At 45.7% G+C, this 21530-nt stretch overlaps 1 protein-coding gene across 2 annotated transcripts in view; it reads right to left on the reverse strand.

Moving 5' to 3' along the window:
- The window catches only part of LOC115119317 (netrin receptor UNC5C-like), a 327268-nt gene that overhangs the window by 5276 nt on the left and 300462 nt on the right, over positions 1 to 21530 (reverse strand). For both annotated transcript variants that reach the window (XM_065007478.1, XM_065007477.1), the window contains exons 13-15: positions 2769 to 3002; positions 1530 to 1679; positions 1286 to 1450 (exon numbers count right to left, since the gene is read on the reverse strand). In XM_065007478.1, the coding sequence (XP_064863550.1) occupies positions 1286 to 1450; positions 1530 to 1679; positions 2769 to 3002 (549 nt within the window). The remainder of the gene's footprint in view (positions 1 to 1285; positions 1451 to 1529; positions 1680 to 2768; positions 3003 to 21530) is intronic.

Genomic DNA, 21530 nt, shown 5'->3' on the forward strand with positions numbered 1-21530 from the left:
GGACTCACTCTGTGAGCAATAATAGTGTTTAACATGATTTCTGAATGACTACCTCATCTCTGTACCCCAGGCATACAATTATCTGTAAGGTCCCTCAGTCGAGCAGTAAATTTCAAACACAGATTCAACCACAAAGACTAAGAAGGTGTCCCAATGCCTCACAAAGAAGGACAGCTATTGGTACTGTAGATGGGTAAGCATTGTAAAGTTATTAAGCATTGTATAGTTATTCATTACACTTTGGAAGGTGTATCAATACACCCAGTCACTACAAAGATACTGGCGTCCTTCCTAACTCAGTTGCCAGAGAGGAAGAAAATTGCTCAGGGATTTCACCATGAGGCCAATGGTGACTTTAAAACAGTTACAGAGTTTAATGGCTGCGATAGGAGATAACTGAGGATGGATCAACAACATTGTAGTTACTCCACAATACTAACCTAAATGACGAAGGAAGCCTGTACAAAATAAAAATATTCCAAAATATGTATCATATTTGCACTTAAGTAATTCTGCAAAGAACGTGGCATGACTTAATGTCCTGAATACAAAGTGTAATGTTTGGGGCAAATCCAACAACATCACTGAATACCACTCTTCATATTTTGAAGCATGGTGGTGGCTGCATCATGTTATGGGTATGCTTGTCAACGGCAAGGACTAGGGAGGTTTTTTTAGATAAAAAGAAAAGGTATACAGCTAAGCAAAGGCAAAATCCTAGAAGAAAACCTAGTTCAGTCTGCTATCCAACAGACACTGGGAGACAATTTCACCTTTCAGCATAAACACAAAGCCAACTTTACACTGGAGTTGCTTACCAAGATGACATTGAATGTTCTTGAGTGGCCTAGTTATAGTTTTGACTTAAATCGGCTTGAAATTCTATGGCAAGACTTTAAAATGTCTGTCTAGCAATGATCAACAACCAACTTGACAGAGTTTGAAGAATGTTTTAAAGAATAATGTTCAAATATTGTACAATCCAGGTGTACAAAGCTCTTAGAGACTTACCCAGACAGACTCACAGCTGTAATCGCTGCTAAACGTGAGTCTAACATGTTTTGACTCAGGGGGTTGAATACATATCTAATCAAGATATATTTGTGTTTCATTTGTCTTTTTTAAATATTTTTTTCTTTACAAATGTTAGAGTATTTTGTGTAGATCGCTGACAAAAAAATGGCAATTAAATACATTTGAATCCCACCTTCTAACCCAGGTCTGATATACTTCATTAGTTCACTATATGTATGTACTGTATCTGGATACAGTACTATTTCCATACCTCTGAGAGGGTGGTGTCGAGCTGGAAGATCTGTCCCTCCCCCTCCACCTGTCGAACACACAGCTTACAGGCCAGGTTGACGGTGCTGGAACAGAACCTCTCCAGGGTGAAAGTACAGTGGAGGTTCCTCTGGGACCCAGACCACACCTGCTGGAATGACAACTCCTGGGGAGAGAAGGGGGTGGGGGTTATACTAGCATCAAGGGTGTTTGTGTGTGTCTTTACATTCCGCGTGTGTGTGTACCTGGTACTTGGCTAGTAGCTTGCTTTTCCACAGTGTGTGTGGGACATCGTGGATGGACAGTCGCAGGTTGTGGGTGCTGTCCTTGAAGTTGAGTGTCTTTGGTTCGTCCAGGAGTTTCCCTCCCATCTGTTTCTCCATCTGCAAAACCTCCTACAGGCACACAGAGACAGACACCATGAGACAGACACACAGAGACAGGCACACAGAGACAGACACACAGAGACAGACACACAGAGACAGACACACAGTGACAGACACACAGAGACAGACACACAGTGACAGACACACAGAGACAGACACACAGTGACAGACACACAGAGACAGGCACACAGAGACAGACACACAGATACAGACACACAGAGACAGGCACACAGAGACAGACACACAGAGACAGGCACACAGAGACAGACACACAGAGACAGACACACAGAGACAGGCACACAGAGACATACACACAGATACAGACACACAGAGACAGACACACAGAGACAGACACACAGAGACAGGCACACAGAGACAGACACACAGAGACAGACACACAGAGACAGACACACAGTGAAAGACAAGTTTAGATTTGACTGTGGAATGAATCACACAATCACCATATACTCATTTATCGGAATTCTGTGTTGTAACTTCCTATAAAATGTGTTTGCTTTTCAAATCAGGCTTTGAACATAATTTCAGCAGGCATTATGTACTTACCAACCATGTGATAACCCATCTATAAACATACACAACATGTGACATTCACATCTACATTCAACATGATCATTCTTAATCTCACTACTCATTCCCAAACATAATAACCGGGTCCTATTCTCCTCCTTAAAAAGTAGTAATGAGACCTTGTCTTTCTTCACTGAAGGTGGAAGGAGGTGATGGGGGGAGGACAATGGGGGAGGAGGAGATATATCAAATATGGCTCATATTTGCAAGGGCACGGTACCATTTCTCTAGGAGCAGCTTGGCCTTGGAGATTATTTTCAAATGCATGTGCTCATCTTCCCTTGTTACTACACACAAACACAGCCCCCACTGCTTACCTGCCTACCTGCCTCCCACACTGCATCTGCTGGCCACACACACACACACACACACACACACACACACACACACACACACACACACACACACACACACACACACACACACACACACACACACACACACACACACACACACACACACACACACACACACACACACACACACACACACACACACACACACATTTACTTTGAATGAGTCCTGTGTGTCATCCAGGCAGTAAACTCTAATGTGGTACTCAAGGGCGGGGCAGGTGACGGGGCCGAAGATGGCCAGTTTCAGTCTCTTGGTGGTGGCCGCGCTGCAGGACTGGCCCACTAGGCAGTATGTCCCTAGGGTCTCTGTCAGGATGTGACATGCCTCCTCATCCATCTGGATGTAACAGGGAGTGGTGAAGTTCTCCTCTCCTACCACCACCACCTCCTAGAGAGAGAGAGAGAGAGGGGGGGGGGGTGAGAGAGAGTGTGTGTGTGTGTGTGTGTGTGTGTGTGTGTGTGTGTGTGTGTGTGTGTGTGTGTGTGTGTGTGTGTGTGTGTGTGTATCTGCATATAAGTGCCTGCCTACATACGTGTGTAAACATATCATGTCTGGAACAATAGACCAACATGTATGAGGTAATAGCATAATGTCCCTCTCCTTGTGACAGTGCTCGATGGATCATGTCAGAGCATATTCCTGTTTCATTACTGGTGTCTGGGTCTAACTGAGTCTAAGAGGATCCTGCAGGGATCTTTATCCTGACGCTCCTATGAGCAGCACACCCCCCTGGCATCCATTCAGCCCATTATCAGACGGATAGACAGAAGAGGAATGACAGTATTTCATAGTGTGTGTGTGTGGGTAGATGTGGGTGTGTGTGACAGTATTTTCTATTGAGCCAGGCTGTTTAACACAGTATTATAGCTGGTCATTAGCCTCTGGTCCTGGGGTTCGGTATGAGTGTTCCACAATGGGGGGATAACTATAATACAGAGTAGAAAACTGGGCTAAACTGGACCACACACACACACACACACACACACACACACACACACACACACACACACACACACACACACACACACACACACACACACACACACACACACACACACACACACACACACACACACACACACACACACACACACACACACACACACACACACACACACACACACACACACACACAGCCACTTATAGTGTTTACAGTATATACTGTTGATTATTCTCCACACAGTCGATCCTAATAGACCTACTACTATACATACCATTTTCTTTTCCAAATGATATCCTGTTTATACACACCACATATTTATATTCTGGACTGTACTCTGGATTGTAGCTAAAACTGCAGAGTGTAGAGAGTATAGGGATATTGTTATCCACGTCGGCATCAACGATGTTAAGATGAAACAGTCAGAGGTCACCAAGCGCAACATAGCTTCAGCGTATAAATCAGGGTTAGGATTAGGGTTAGGGATACCATCGATCACCACATTCTTTTGGAGAGATTGGAAACCCAAATTGGTCTACACAGACAAGTTCTGGCCTGGTCTAGATCTTATCAGTCGGAAAGATATCAGTTTGTCTCTGTGAATGGTTTGTCCTCTGACAAATCAATTGTAAATTTCAGTGTTCCTCAAGGTTCCGTTTTAGGACAAATTTTGTTTTCACTATATATTTTATCTCTTGGTGATGTCATTCGAAAACATAATGTTAACTTTCACTGCTGTACATTTCAATGAAACATGGTGAAGCCCCAAAATTGCCCTCGCTGGAAGCCTGTGTTTCAGACATTAGGAAGTGGATGGCTGCAAACTTCCTACTTTTAAACAAAACAGAGATGCTTGTTCTAGGTCCCAAGAAACAAAGAGATCTTCTGTTGAATCTGACAATTAATCTTGATGGTTGACAGTCGTCTCAAATAAAACTGTGAAGGACCTCAGCGTTACTCTGGACCCTGATCTCTCTTTTGATGAACATATCAAGATTGTTTCAAGGACAGCTTTTTTCCATCTGCGTAACATTGCAAAGATGTGAATTTAAGTATGCTCTCTCTAATTCTCTATTTATCTCTTTCTTTTTTTCTCTCTCTCGGGGGACCTGAGCCCTAGGACTACCTGGCATGATGACTCCTTGCTGTCCCCGGTCCACCTGTGCTGCTGCTCCAGTTTCAACTGTTCTGCCTGCCGCTATGGAACCCTGACCTGTTCACCGGACGTGCTACCTGTCCCAGACCTGCTGTTTTCAACTCTCTAGAGACAGCAGGAGCGGTAGAGATACTGTCACGATTGTCTAATGAATAAATGGAACAAGGCGCAGCGTGCGTAGAGTTCCAAATGTTTATTAAATGAAACTCACAAAAACAATACAGAGTAACGAAACGTGACGGAAATGCAGTGCTCACAGGCACTACACAAAAACAAGATCCCAGAAAAACCCAGGGGGAAAAGGCTGCCTAAATATGATCCCCAATCAGAGATAACGATAGACAGCTGCCTCTGATTGGGAACCATACCAGGCCAACATAGAAATAAAACAACTAGAGTACCCACCCTAGTCACACCCCGACCTAACCAACAATAAAATAATACATTTACATTTACATTACATTTAAGTCATTTAGCAGACGCTCTTATCCAGAGCGACTTACAAATTGGTGCTTTCACCTTATGACATCCAGTGGAACAGCCACTTTACAATAGTGCATCTAAATCTTTTAAGGGGGGGAGGTGAGAAGGATTACTTTATCCTATCCTAGGTATTCCTTAAAGAGGTGGGGTTTCAGGTGTCTCCGGAAGGTGGTGATTGACTCCGCTGTCCTGGCGTCGTGAGGGAGTTTGTTCCACCATTGGGGGGCCAGAGCAGCAAACAGTTTTGACTGGGCTGAGCGGGAACTGTACTTCCTCAGTGGTAGGGAGGCGAGCAGGCCAGAGGTGGATGAACGCAGTGCCCTTGTTTGGGTGTAGGGCCTGATCAGAGCCTGGAGGTACTGAGGTGCCGTTCCCCTCACAGCTCCGTAGGCAAGCACCATGGTCTTGTAGCGGATGCGAGCTTCAACTGGAAGCCAGTGGAGAGAGCGGAGGAGCGGGGTGACGTGAGAGAACTTGGGAAGGTTGAACACCAGACGGGCTGCGGCGTTCTGGATGAGTTGTAGGGGTTTAATGGCACAGGCAGGGAGCCCAGCCAACAGCGAGTTGCAGTAATCCAGACGGGAGATGACAAGTGCCTGGATTAGGACCTGCGCTGCTTCCTGTGTGAGGCAGGGTCGTACTCTGCGGATGTTGTAGAGCATGAACCTACAGCAACGGGCCACCGCCTTGATGTTAGTTGAGAACGACAGGGTGTTGTCCAGGATCACGCCAAGGTTCTTAGCGCTCTGGGTAGAGGACACGATGGAGTTGTCAACCGTGATGGCGAGATCATGGAACGGGCAGTCCTTCCCCGGGAGGAAGAGCAGCTCCGTCTTGCCGAGGTTCAGCTTGAGGTGGTGATCCGTCATCCACACTGATATGTCTGCCAGACATGCAGAGATGCGATTCGCCACCTGGTCATCAGAGGGGGGAAAGGAGAAGATTAATTGTGTGTCGTCTGCATAGCAATGATAGGAGAGACCATGTGAGGTTATGACAGAGCCAAGTGACTTGGTGTATAGCGAGAATAGGAGAGGGCCTAGAACAGAGCCCTGGGGGACACCAGTGGTGAGAGCGCGTGGTGAGGAGACAGATTCTCGCCACGCCACCTGGTAGGAGCGACCTGTCAGGTAGGACGCAATCCAAGCATGGGCCGCGCCGGAGATGCCCAACTCGGAGAGGGTGGAGAGGAGGATCTGATGGTTCACAGTATCGAAGGCAGCCGATAGGTCTAGAAGGATGAGAGCAGAGGAGAGAGAGTTAGCTTTAGCAGTGCGGAGTGCCTCCGTGATACAGAGAAGAGCAGTCTCAGTTGAATGACTAGTCTTGAAACCTGACTGATTTGGATCAAGAAGGTCATTCTGAGAGAGATAGCGGGAGAGCTGGCCAAGGACGGCACGTTCAAGAGTTTTGGAGAGAAAAGAAAGAAGGGATACTGGTCTGTAGTTGTTGACATCGGAGGGATCGAGTGTAGGTTTTTTCAGAAGGGGTGCAACTCTCGCTCTCTTGAAGACGGGAGGGACGTAGCCAGCGGTCAGGGATGAGTTGATGAGTGAGGTGAGGTAAGGAGAAGGTCACCAGAAATGGTCTGGAGAAGAGAGGAGGGGATAGGGTCAAGCGGGCAGGTTGTTGGGCGGCCGGCCGTCACAAGACGCGAGATGTCATCTGGAGAGAGAGGGGAGAAAGAGGTCAGAGCACAGGGTAGGGCAGTGTGAGCAGAACCAGCGGTGTCGTTTGACTTAGCAAACGAGGATCGGATGTCGTCGACCTTCTTTTCAAAATGGTTGACGAAGTCATCTGCAGAGAGGGAGGAGGGGGAGGGGGAGGAGGATTCAGGAGGGAGGGAGAAGGTGGCAAAGAGCTTCCTAGGGTTAGAGGCAGATGCTTGGAATTTAGAGTGGTAGAAAGTGGCTTTAGCAGCAGAGACAGAGGAGGAAAATGTAGAGAGGAGGGAGTGAAAGGATGCCAGGTCCACAGGGAGGCGAGTTTTCCTCCATTTCCGCTCGGCTGCCCGGAGCCCTGTTCTGTGAGCTCGCAATGAGTCGTCGAGCCACGGAGCGGGAGGGGAGGACCGAGCCGGCCTGGAGGATAGGGGACATAGAGAGTCAAAGGATGCAGAAAGGGAGGAGAGGAGGGTTGAGGAGGCAGAATCAGGAGATAGGTTGGAGAAGGTTTGAGCAGAGGAAGAGATGATAGGATGGAAGAGGAGAGAGTAGCGGGGGAGAGAGAGCGAAGGTTGGGACGGCGCGATACCATCCGAGTAGGGGCAGTGTGGGAAGTGTTGGATGAGAGCGAGAGGGAAAAGGATACAAGGTAGTGGTCGGAGACTTGGAGGGAGTTGCAATGAGGTTAGTGGAAGAACAGCATCTAGTAAAGATGAGGTCGAGCGTATTGCCTGCCTTGTGAGTAGGGGGAAGGTGAGAGGGTGAGGTCAAAAGAGGAGAGGAGTGGAAAGAAGGAGGCAGAGAGGAATGAGTCAAAGGTAGACGTGGGGAGGTTAAAGTCGCCAAGAACTGTGAGAGGTGAGCCGTCCTCAGGAAAGGAGCTCATCAAGGCATCAAGCTCATTGATGAACTCTCCGAGGGAACCTGGAGGGCGATAAATGATAAGGATGTTAAGCTTGAAAGGGCTGGTAACTGTGACAGCATGGAATTCAAAGGAGGCGATAGACAGATGGGTAAGGGGAGAAAGAGAGAATGACCACTTGGGAGAGATGAGGATCCCGGTGCCACCACCCCGCTGACCAGAAGCTCTCGGGGTGTGTTCGAGAACACGTGGGCGGACGAAGAGAGAGCAGTAGGAGTAGCGGTGTTGTCTGTGGTGATCCATGTTTCCGTCAGTGCCAAGAAGTCGAGGGACTGGAGGGAGGCATAGGCTGAGATGAACTCTGCCTTGTTGGCCGCAGATCGGCAGTTCCAGAGGCTACCGGAGACCTGGAACTCCACGTGGGTCGTGCGCGCTGGGACCACCAGATTAGGGTGGCCGCGGCCACGCGGTGTGGAGCGTTTGTATGGTCTGTGCAGAGAGGAGAGAACAGGGATAGACAGACACATAGTTGACAGGCTAGAGAAGAGGCTACGCTAATGCAAAGGAGATTGGAATGACAAGTGGACTACACGTCTCGAATGTTCAGAAAGTTAAGCTTACGTAGCAAGAATCTAATTGACTAAAATGATTAAAATGATACAGTACTGCTGAGGTAGGCTAGCTGGCAGTGGCTGCGTTGTTGACTTTGTAGGCTAGCTGGCAGTGGCTGCGTTGTTGACACTACACTAATCAAGTCGTTCCGTTGAGTGTAAAGTTTCTACAATGCTGCTATTCGTGGGCTAGCTGGCTAGCTAGCAGTGTTGATTACGTTACGTTGCGTTAAAAGAACGACAATAGCTGGCTAGCTAACCTAGAAAATCGCTCTAGACTACACAATTATCTTTGAAACAAAGACGGCTATGTAGCTAGCTATGTAGCTAGCTACGATCAAACAAATCACACCGTTGGGACTGTAATGAAATGAAATGAAAATGTGATACTACCTGTGGAGCGAAGCGGAATGTGACCGGAATGCGAAAGTTCTATTCAGTAGACGTTGGCTAGCTGTTGGCTAGCTAGGAGTGACTCCTACGTTAAGGACGACAAATAGCTGGCTAGCTAACCTCGGTAAATTAAGATAATCGCTCTAAGACTACACACTCTAAACTACACAATTATCTTGGATACGAAGACAGCAAAGACAACTATGTAGCTAGCTAACACTACACTAATCAAGTCGTTCAGTTGAGTGTGATAGTTACTACAGTGCTACGGTAGACGGTGAACGTTTGCTAGCTGGCTAGCTGCTGGGCAGATAGGAGGACGACGAAATACGATAATTACGCAATTATCACTCTAAGACTACACACTCTAAACTACACAATTATCTTGGATACGAAGAAGGCTCTCTATGGTCTCTATGGTCAGGGCGTGACAGATACTCTCAATGATCGGATATGAAAAGCCAACTTACATTTACTCCTGAGGTGCTGACCTGTTGCACCCTCAACAACTACTGTGATTATTATTATTTGACCATGCTGGTCATTTATGAACATTTGAACATCTTGGTCATGTTTTGTTATAATCTCCACCCGGCACAGCCAGAAGAGGACTGGCCACCCCTCATAGCCTGGTTCCTCTCTAGGTTTCTTCCTAGGTTTTGGCCTTTCTAGGGAGTTTTTCCTAGCCACCGTGCTTCTACACCTGCATTGCTTGCTGTTTGGGGTTTTAGGCTGGGTTTCTGTACAGCACATTGAGATATCAGCTGATGTAAGAAGGGCTATATAAATACTATATTCATTTGATTGTTAATTTGACTTGTCATTTCTTGATTCCTAGTTTAGACGTAGATTATTTGTGTATTTGCATTGTATTTCATTGACATTTGAATTTTTTGACCCTCTTTTTCTCCCCAATTTAGTGGTATCCAATTGTTAGTAGCTACTATCTTGTCTCATCGCTACAACTCCCATACGGGCTCGGGAGAGACGAAGGTCTCTCCGATACACAACCCAACCAAGCCGCACTGCTTCTTAACACAGCGCGCATCCAACCCAACTGCCCTGTTGGAGCTAGTAACATCAACATTTAGCTGCATCTGCTGTAACACCTGCAAACATGTGTACGCAACCAATACATGTTGATTTGGTTTTGATTTGACACACACACACATGTAAATACACACACACACATGTAAATACACACACACACATGTAAATACACACACACACATGTAAATACACACACACACATGTAAATACACACACACAGGCACAGGGAAGTGATTTATTTACTCAATTCATCACGGCCAACGTTCTACACTCCAGAAACACACATATTCCATCATCAATCATGATGCGGTGACAGTGACGTGTGCAGAAAGACTCAATGAGGAGAGACTTACTGAGGCAGAGAGACCACCTGTTACTCATAACTCTCTGCTATCTTCATCCACACACACACACATACACACACACACACACACACACACACACACACACACACACACACACACACACACACACACACACACACACACACACACACACACATACACACACACATATACAAACACACACATACAAACACACACACACATACAAACACACATACAAACACAAATATACACTTGCACCCATGCTCCCATGCACGCACCCACCTATCCACACACCCAGAAGTCTCCTGCTGTGCTTTCACACACACCGACACCGACACACACACACATACACACACACAAACACATACGCACACTTTTCTCTAACAGCTCCATGTACTGGACATATCCAATGAGATGTGATTATTCACACTGGATGATGGTAATATATTACACTACAGCTCGAACATCTCATTCCAAAATCATGGGCATTAATATGTATTTGGTCCCCCCTTTGCTGCTATAACTGCCTCCACTCTTCAGGGAAAACTTTCCACTAGATGTTGGAACATTGCTTCGGGGACTTGCTCCCATTCAGCAACAAAAGCATTAGTGAGGTTGGGCACTGATGTTGGACGATTAGGCCTGGCTCGCAGTTGGCGTTCCAATTCATCCCAAAGGTGTTTGATGGGGTTGAGGTCAGGGCTCTATGCAGGCCACTCAAGTTCTTCCACACCGATCTCGACAAACCATTCTGTATGGACCTCACTTTGTGCACAGGGGCCTTGTCATGCTGAAACAGGAAAGGGCCTTTCCCAAACTGTTGCAACAATGTTGGAAGCACAGAATCATCTAGAATGTCATTGTATGCTGTAGTATTAAGATGTCCCTTCACTGGAACTAAGGGGCCAAGCCCGAACCATGAAAAACAGCCCCAGACCATTATTCCTCCTCCACCAAACTTTACAGTTGGCACTATGCATTGGGGTAGGTAGCGTTCTCCTGGCATCCGCTAAACCCAGATTCGTCTGTCGGACTGCAAGATGGTGAAGCGCGATTCATCACTCCAGAAAACGCATTTCCACTGATCCAGAGTCCAATGGAGGTGTGCTTTACACCTCTCCTGTCGACGCTTGGCATTGCGCATGGTGATCTTAGGCTTTGGTGCGGCTGGTCGGCCATAGAAACCCATTTCATGAAGCTCCCGACGAACAGTTATTGTGCTGACGTTGTTGCTCCTAGACGTTTCCACTTCACAATAACAGCACTTACAGTTGACCGTGGTAGCTCTACCAGGGCATAAATTTGACGAACTGACTTGTTGGAAAGGTGGCATCCTATGACTGTGCCACGTTGAATGTCACTGAGCTCTTCAATAAAGCCATTCTACTGCCAATGTTGGTCTATGAAGATTGCATGGCTGTGTACCTGAATTTATACACCTGTCAGCAATGGGTGTGGCTGAAATAGCCGAATCCACTAATTTGAAGGGTTGTTCACATACTTTTGTATATATAGTGCATTTACCCAGATGCTGAACCTCTCACTATGACTGTCTATCTGTCTGTCTGTCTGACTGCCTGACTGTCTGACTACTTGACTGACGACTGCCTGTTGGCCTGTCTGTCTGTCTGACTGACTGCCTCTCTATGGGGAGAATTAGAAGAGATAGCTACCATTTTCTGTTATAGAAAACACAATATATCACCAGTCCTTTGTGTGTTGTTGGCCTCAGCTCAGTGGGAAGAAAAGCTCATATAAAGCAACTAGCCGTCACCTCAGGATATTACCATCCACACAGCTGACAGGCTGAGATATAGTCAATACTTATTTTTCTGTTTAAATGCTTTCACTCCACAATCTTGTTTTATTGCCTGGCCAGAGCCAATCTGTCAAAGTCATATACTGTACAGTATGTAGCCCAAAATAAGACTGTATATTACAGAGGTTTTTGTTTTTCTTGCAGCTCTGAAGGTTTATAAGTATCTTTATCAACAGAGCTGACAAAGAGTATCCAAGGCACATCTAATAAAGTTTCTCTCAGGACAGGCAGTTCTTCTGTTTTTGATGCAGTAGAACGAACGACTAAAAAAGACTCAAGCCAGTCTCTCAGTACCACATCAGAACCCACATCAGAGTCACTCACAGTCTCTCTCTCCCACACTGACTGCAGAGGGGTCAGGTGGTCAAAATATAGAGGGATATAGTTTATCTTTCCAACACACAACCCCGTGCTTCTACACCTGCATTGCTTGCTGTTTGGGGTTTTAGGCTGGGTTTCTGTACAGCACTTTGAGATATCAGCTGATGTACGAAGGGCTATATAAATACATTTGATTTGATTTGATTTAGAACTCTAAAACCCACCGCTTTCAAAAGTCTGAATCTAGAATTCTAAGAATCTAGGAAATAATACAGGAATCTAGTTCATCCTATCAATAGTGTTCTATACAACCTTCAATTAAAATAAACCCCACTGCTTTCTATAAACGTGTATGACGGTATGTAGGAATCTAGGAAATAATACAGGAAGCTAGGAAACTAGCGTTCTTCTTTCAACACCCTTATACCTAACCCTTAACTAGTCTTCACCCCACTGCTTTCTGTAGGACTATATCTTAGTGAAACTCAGACAGAAACCCACAGACCTTGAGAGGCTGTTGCTAAGCAGCTGAAGGATTATAGAACCAGACCAGGGCTGTGTATGAGAGGATGGGAGTATCAGTGCATGAGTTGACAGGCCAGTGATGACCAGGCCAGATGCTCTGCTCTGACAGCTAGCTCTGGAAGGAAACCATTTCAGTGTTTTACATCCACACTCAAATACATCCCTTCCCATGGCAATACTACAGAACCCCAGTGACTAGTATATCTGACAGTAAAATGAACAACCAGATGATTTCCGGACAATTTATAAAGAATAATTGATAGGTTATTTATTTTGCATAACAACTACTGACAATTGTATTATATTTGACATATTAGAGTAGAATTCAGCACCCCAAGCTAAGGAAAAAGAAGGCATCTTTCATTTGCAGCACGACTCAACTGCAAGGGAAAGAATGAGTGTGTAGGAGGGTCAAATTAAACTGAGAAAGTGTGACTTTGCGTGTGTATCAGAGATATTACATGTACAGTGCATTCGGAAAGTATTCAGACTCCTTGACTTTTTTCACATTTTTTTATGTTACAGCCTTATTCTGGTAGGTGAGCAAATACTGATGTCATGCAATAAAATGCAAATTAATTACTTAAAAATCATACAATGTGATTTTCTGGATTTTAGTTTTAGATTCCATCTCTCACAGTTGAAGTGTACCTATGATAAAATTACAGACCTCTACATGCTTTGTAAGTAGGAAAACCTGAAAAATCGGCAGTGTATCAAATCCTTGTTCTCCCCACTGTAAGTATTCAGACCCTTTACTCAGTGTTTTGTTGAAGCACCTTTGGCAGAGATTACAGCCTCGAGTCTTCTTGGGTATGACGCTACTAACTTGGCACACTTGAGTTTCTCCCATTCTTCTCTGCAGATCCTCTCAAGCTCTGTCAGGTTGGATGTGGAGCATCACTTCACAGCTATTTCAGGTCTCTCCAGAGATGTTAGATGGGGTTCAAGTCCGGGCTCTGACTGGACCGCTCAAGAACATTCAGAGACTTGTCCCAAAGCCACTCCGCGTTGTCTTGGCTGTGTGCTTAGGGTCGTTGTCCTGTTGGAAGGTGGAGCTTCCATTATGGTTTCATCAGACCAGATAATCTTATTCTCATGGTCCGAGAGTCCTTTAGGTGCCTTTTGGCAAACTCCAAATGGGCTGTCATGTGCCTTTTACTGAGAAGTGACTTCCATCTGGCCACTCTACCATAAAGGCCTTATTGTTGGAGTGCTGCAGAGATGGTTGTCCTTCTGGAAGGTTATCCTATGTCCACAGAGGATCTCTGGAGCTCTGTCAAATTGACCATCGGGTTCTTGGTCACCTCCCTGACCAAAGCCCTTCTCCCCTGATTGCTCAGTTTGGCCTGGCAGTCAGCTCTAGGAAGAGTCTTGGTGGTTCCAAACTTCTTCCATTTAAGAATTGATTTATTTATTTTTATTTCACCTTTACTTAACCAGGTAAGCTAGTTGAGAACAAGTTCTCATTTGCAACTGCGACCTGGCCAAGATAAAGCGTAGCAATTCGACACATACAACAACACAGAGTTACACATGGAATAAACAAAACATACAGTCAATAATACAGTAGAACAAAAGAAAACAAAAAGTCTATATACAGTGAGTGCAAATGAGGTAAGTTAAGGAAATAAATAGTAAATAATTACAATATAGCAATTAAACACTGGAATGGTAGATCGGCAGATGAATGTGCAGGTAGAGATACTGGGGTGCAAAGGAGCAAAATAAATAAATAAATAAATACCAGTATGGGAATGAGGTAGGTAGATAGATGGGCTGTTTACAGATAGGCTAAGTACAGGTGCAGTGATCTGTAAACTGCTCTGACAGCTGGTGCTTAAAGCTAGTGAGGGAGATGTGAGTCTCCAGCTTCAGAGATTCTTGCAATTCGTTCCAGTCATGGGCAGCAGAGAACCAAAGGAGGAATAGGCTTTGGGGGTGACCAGTGAGATATACCTGCTGGAGCGCGTGCTACGAGTGGGTGCTGCTATGGTGACCAGTGAGCTGAGATAAGGTGGGGCTTTACCTACCAGAGACTTGTATATAACCTGTAATCAGTGGGGTTGGCGACGAGTATGAAGCGAGGGCCAACCAACGAGAGCGTACAGGTCGCAATGGTGGGTAGTGAATGGGGCTTTGGTGACAAAACGGATGGCACTGTGATAGACTGCATCCAGTTTGTTGAGTAGAGTGTTGGAGGCTATTTTATAGATGACATCACCGAAGTTGAGGATCAGTAGGATGGTCAGTTTTACGAGGGTATGTTTGGCAGCATGAGTGAAGGATGCTTTGTTGCGATATAGGAAGCCAATTCTAGATTTAATTTTTGATTGGTGATGCTTAATGTGAGTCTGGAAGGAGAGTTTACAGTCTAACCAGACAACCTAGGTATTTGTAGTTGTCCACGTATTCTAAGTCAGAGCCGTCCAGAGTAGTGATGCTGGGCGGACGAGCAGGTGCGGGCAGGGATCGGTTGAATAGCATGCATTTAGTTTTCCCTGCGTTTAAGAGCAGTTGGAGGCCACGGAAGAAGAGTTGTATGGCATTGAAGCTCGTCTGGAGGTTAGTTAACACAGTGTCCAAAGAGGGGCCAGAAGTATACAGAATGGTGTCGTCTGCGTAGAGGTTTACCAGAGAATCACCAGCAGCAAGAGCAACATCATTGATGTATACAGAGAAGAGAGTCGGTCCAAGGATTGAACCCTGTGGCACCCCCATAGAGACTGCCAGAGGTCCGGACAATAGGCCCTCCGATTTGACATACTGAACTCTATCAGAGTAGTAGGTAAACCAGGCGAGGCAATCATTTGAGAAACCAAGGCTGTCGAGTCTGCCTATAAGAATGTGGTGATTGACAGAGTCGAAAGCCTTGGCCAGGTCGATGAATACGGCTGCACAGTAATGTCTCTTATCGATGGCGGTTATGATGTAGTTAAGGACCTTGAGCGTGGCTGAGGTGCACCCATGACCAGCTCTGAAACCAGATTGCATAGTGGAGAAGGTACGGTGGGATTCAAAATGGTCGGTAATCTGTTTGGAATGATGGAGGCCAGTGTATTCTTGGGGACCTTCAATACTGCAGAAATGTTTTGATACCTTTCCCCAGATCTGTGCCTCGACACAATCCTGTCTCGGAGCTCAATGGACAATTCCTTCGAACTCATGCCTTGGTTTTTGCTCTGACATGCACTGTCAACTGTGGGACCTTAGATAGACAGGTGTGTGCCAAATCATGTCCAATCAATTGAATTTACCACAGGTGTACTCCAATCAAGTTGTAGAAACATCTCAAGGACGATCAATGGAAACAGGATGCACCTGAGCTCAATTTCGAGTCTCATAGCAAAGGGTCTGAATACTTATGTAAATAAGTTATTTCTGTTCTTTATTTGTCATAAAATATTTCTAAAAAACTTTTTTCGCTTTGTCATTATGGGGTATTGTGTGTAGATTGATGAGGAAAACATTTAATGTAATCCAGTATAGAATAAGGCTTTTTGGAAAAAGTCAAGGGCTCTGAATACACAGGTGGTGGTGGTAGCGGAAGGGGGACAATGCTTACCAGCTCTAAGGAGGTGTTTCTAGTGCAGAGGCGTTTGCATAGGCTGTGTCTGCCTTCTGCTACTGCTAATTAAACCATTATGTTTGTATGTGTGCCTGTGTGCCTGTGTGTGTGTGTGTGTGTGTGTGTGTGTGTGTGTGTGTGTGTGTGTGTGTGTGTGTGTGTGTGTGTGTGTGTGTGTGTGTGTGTGTGTGTGTGTGTGTGTGTGTGTGTGTGTGTGTGTGTGTGTGTGTGTGTGTGTGTGTGTGCCTGTTGTGTGTGTGTGTGTGTGTGTGTGTGTGTGTGTGTGTGTGTGTGTGTGTGTGTGTGTGTGTGTGTGTGTGTGTGTGTGTGTGTGTGTGTGTGTGTGTGTGTGTGTGTGTGTGAAGGATAAAAACAAAAGTCTGCTTTGTGTGTGAGGCTGGGTATGGGGCTATGTTCACAGAGACACCGGGGGCAAACAACTTCTCATCATCACTGCTCTTAATGATGGGGCCTATGGGCAGAGAACTGTCACACACACACACACACGCACGCACGCACGCACGCACACACACACACACACACACTCACACACACACACACACACACACACACACACACACACACACACACACACACACACACACACACACACACACAGAAGTGGAAAGACAGAGAGCCTGGGGGGGAAATGCCAGCATGCTATTCCCTAAAACAGTTCTTACACAATCCTCTGTCTCTAATTCAGCCTGTGCTGTGTGCAGGCTGTATGTATGCAGGCTGCTTTACACTCCTTGCTATCAGATATGCCGTAGCTCATCCTATTCTCCTCTCCAGGCCTGGGTAAAGGCCGGCCCGGAGGACGTATCCGGCCTGCAACCTGATTCACTACGGCCTGCAGAATCATGCTCAGATCACATAAAGAATTTGCAATAGTAATGTTTTGAAAATGAAAAGCCCAATGAATACTCGCCTTCGTGTAATGATTTAACTCCCACTGCTTGTGGGACATCTATTTTGAAGACACACAAAAATAACAACTGCATGAGGACAGACAGTGACTGACATGTCACAAATACAAATAGTAGCTAGCTAGAAATTGCGCAAAAATGTGTTTTTCAAAGATTTGAAAGAAAAGGAAAGTAGATAATGAATGTAGGGTGTTCCAGCAAGAGTGGACATCGAAATATTTCTTTAGTAAGGTATCAGGGAAAGCGTTGTGCTTAGTGTGCAAAGAGAGCATCGCTGTCTTGAAAGACGACAACTTGTCCCGGCACTTCCAGACAAAGCATGCAGAGAAATATAGGAATATGTCTTCTGAGGAGAAGGCAAGTGCATCGAAAGAGTTGCTTTCTCAGTTGCAAAAGCAACAAGGACTTTTCACAAAACTTCATTCAGCAAACGATGGAATTGCGAGAGCTAGTCATGTACTGTCCCACAAAATTGCTAAATCTAGCAAACCATTCGCTGAGGGTGAATCAATTAAAGAATGTTTAATTAAACTCTGCAGCAATACTTTGCCCTTGACAAGAAAGAGCTGTTTGAAAATGTTTCCCTGTCAAGACAAACAGTGACGCGGCGTGTTGAGGACATCACAGAGAATATGTTGAAAAACAAGGTAAAGGGTTTCACCTATTTCCCCGTGGCCCTGGATGAGAGCAGTGATGCACGTGGCACGGCGTAGATATTGATATTCTTACGAGACATCATTGACATTACAGAGGAGCTGGCTTCAGTGCAGTCAATGAAGAGCACAACCACAGGGAAAGATTTATTGGAGGAGGTTAATAAGTGTGTGGCAAAGCTGGGACTGAGTTTTGGAAAGTTATCCAGTGTGACCACTGATGGGTGCCCAAACTTGAAAGGAAAAAAGTTTGACCTTTTGAAAAGGATACAAAATCAAGTGAATGAGCTGAACACAGATCATAAAATGATTTTCCTGCTTTGTATTATTCATCAGGAGGTGCTCTGTAAATGTCTTCTGAAAATGAGCCATGTTGTGCATACATAAACTTCATAAGAGCAAAATCTTTAATACCACAGGCAGTTTGTCTCACTGTTGGAAGAGACAGAGTCATGTCATGCAGATCTCATCTACCACACAAACGTGAGATGGCTGAGTTTGGGGAAGATGCTTAAAAAGGGTGTGGGACCTGTCGGAAATTGCTGAGATTTTGCAAATGAAAGGAAAAATAAACTCAGCAACAAAATAAACCCCCCTTTTTCAGGATCCTGTCTTTCAAAGATAATTTGTAAAAATCCAAATAACTTCACAGATCTTCATTGTAAAGGGTTTAAACACTGTTTCCCATGCTTGTTCAATGAACCATAAACAATTAATGAACATGCACCTGTGAAACGGTCGTTAAGACACTAACAGATTAAAAATGGTAGGCAATTAAGGTCACAGTTATGAAAACTTAAGACACTAAATATGCCTTTCTACTGACTCTGAAAAAGAAAAAGAAAGATGCCCAGGGTCCCTGCTCATCTGCGTGAACTTGCCTTAGGCATGCTGCAAGGAGGCATGAGGACTGCAGATGTGGCCAGGGAAATAAATTGCAATGTCCGTACTGTGAGACGCCTAAGACAGCGCTACAGGGAGACAGGATGGACAGCTGATCGTCCTCGCAGTGGCAGACCACATGTAACAACACCTGCACAGGATTGGTACATCCGAACATCACACCTGCGGGACAGGTACAGGATGGCAAAAACAACTGCCCGAGTTACACCAGGAACGCACAATCCCTCCATCAGTGCTCAGACTGTCCGTAATAGGCTGAGAGAGGCTGGACTGAGGGCTTGTAGGCCTGTTGTAAGGCTAGTCCTCAACCGAAATCACCGGCAACAACATTGCCTATGGGCACAAACCCACCGTCGCTGGACCAGACAGGACTGGCAAAAAGTGCTCTTCACTGACGAGTCGTGGTTTGGTCTCACCAGGGGTGATGGTCAGATTTGCGTTTATTGTCGAAAGAATGAGCGTTACACCGAGGCCTGTACTCTGGAGCGGGATCGATTTGGAGGTGGAGGGTCCGTCATGGTCTGGGGCGGTGTGTCACAGCATCATCGGACTGAGCTTCTTGTCATTGCAGGCAATCTCAACGTTGTACATAACAGGGAAGACATCCTCCTCCCTCATGTGTTACCCTTCCTGCAGGCTCCAGCATGACAATGCCACCAGCCATACTGCTCATTCTGTGAGTGATTTCCTGCAAGACAGGAATGTCAGTGTTCTGCCATGGCCAGCGAAGAGCCCCGATCTCAATCCCATTGAGCACGTCTGGGACCTGTTGGATCGGAGGGTGAGGGCTAGGGCCATTCCCCTCAGAAATCTCAGAGAACTTGCAGGTGCCTTGGTGGAAGAGTGGGGTAACTCTCACAGCAAGAACTGGCAAATCTGATGCAGTCCCTGAGGAGGAGATGCACTGCAGTACTTAATGCAGCTGGTGGCCACACCAGATACTGACTGTTACTTTTGATTTTGATCCCCCCCTTTGTTCAGGGACACATTATTCCACATGTCTGTGGAACTTGTTCAGTTTATGTCTCAGTTGTTGAATCTTGTTATGTTCATACAAATATTTACACATGTTAAGTTCGCTGAAAATAAACCCAGTTGGCAGTGAGAGGACGCTTCTTTTTTTTGCTGAGTTTATGTGGATTTCCCTTAACTGCAAGATAAAGAATGGTTGGCTGATTTTGCCCTCACCGTGGACATCATGGCCCTCATTAATGAACTGAATTCCAAACTACAAGGGAAGGACCTTTTTGCTCATCAGATGTACAGCCTTGTCAAAGCCTTCAAGGGAAAATTGCTCCTCCTGACCCGTCAAGTAGAAGCAGACAATCTCACCTACCTTCCGACACTACTAGTCTGTTCCATATCAGATGACAACAATCTCACCCACCTTCCGACACTACTAGTCTGTTCCCTATCAGATGACAACAATCTCACCTACCTTCCGACACTACTAGTCTGTTCCCTATCAGATGACAACAATCTCACCCACCTTCCGACACTACTAGTCTGTTCCCTATCAGATGACAACAATCTCACCCACCTTCCGACACTACTAGTCTGTTCCCTATCAGATGACAACAATCTCTTCCGACACTACTAGTCTGTTCCCTACCCACCTTCCGACACTACTAGTCTGTTCCCTATCAGATGACAACAATCTCACCCACCTTCCGACACTACTAGTCTGTTCCCTATCAGATGACAACAATCTCACCCACCTTCCGACACTACTAGTCTGTTCCCTATCAGATGACAACAATCTCACCCACCTTCCGACACTACTAGTCTGTTCCCTATCAGATGACAACAATCTCACCCACCTTCCGACACTACTAGTCTGTTCCCTATCAGATGACAACAATCTCACCCACCTTCCGACACTACTAGTCTGTTCCCTATCAGATGACAACAATCTCACCCACCTTCCGACACTACTAGTCTGTTCCCTATCAGATGACAACAATCTCACCCACCTTCCGACACTACTAGTCTGTTCCCTATCAGATGACAACAATCTCACCCACCTTCCGACACTACTAGTCTGTTCCCTATCAGATGACAACAATCTCACCCACCTTCCGACACTACTAGTCTGTTCCCTATCAGATGACAACAATCTCACCCACCTTCCGACACTACTAGTCTGTTCCCTATCAGATGACAACAATCTCACCCACCTTCCGACACTACTAGTCTGTTCCCTATCAGATGACAACAATCTCACCCACCTTCCGACACTACTAGTCTGTTCCCTATCAGATGACAACAATCTCACCCACCTTCCGACACTACTAGTCTGTTCCCTATCAGATGACAACAATCTCACCCACCTTCCGACACTACTACTACTAGTCTGTTCCCTATCAGATGACAACAATCTCACCCACCTTCCGACACTACTAGTCTGTTCCCTATCAGATGACAACAATCTCACCCACCTTCCGACACTACTAGTCTGTTCCCTATCAGATGACAACAATCTCACCCACCTTCCGACACTACTAGTCTGTTCCTATCAGATGACAACAATCTCAATCTCACCAGATGACACCTTCCGACACTACTAGTCTGTTCCCTATCAGATGACAACAATCTCACCCACCTTCCGACACTACTAGTCTGTTCCCTATCAGATGACAACAATCTCACCTACCTTCCGACACTACTAGTCTGTTCCCTATCAGATGACCAGCGGGAGAAGTATACATCACT

Source organism: Oncorhynchus nerka, linkage group LG22, assembly GCF_034236695.1.
Source record: "Oncorhynchus nerka isolate Pitt River linkage group LG22, Oner_Uvic_2.0, whole genome shotgun sequence".
NCBI lineage: Eukaryota > Metazoa > Chordata > Actinopteri > Salmoniformes > Salmonidae > Oncorhynchus > Oncorhynchus nerka.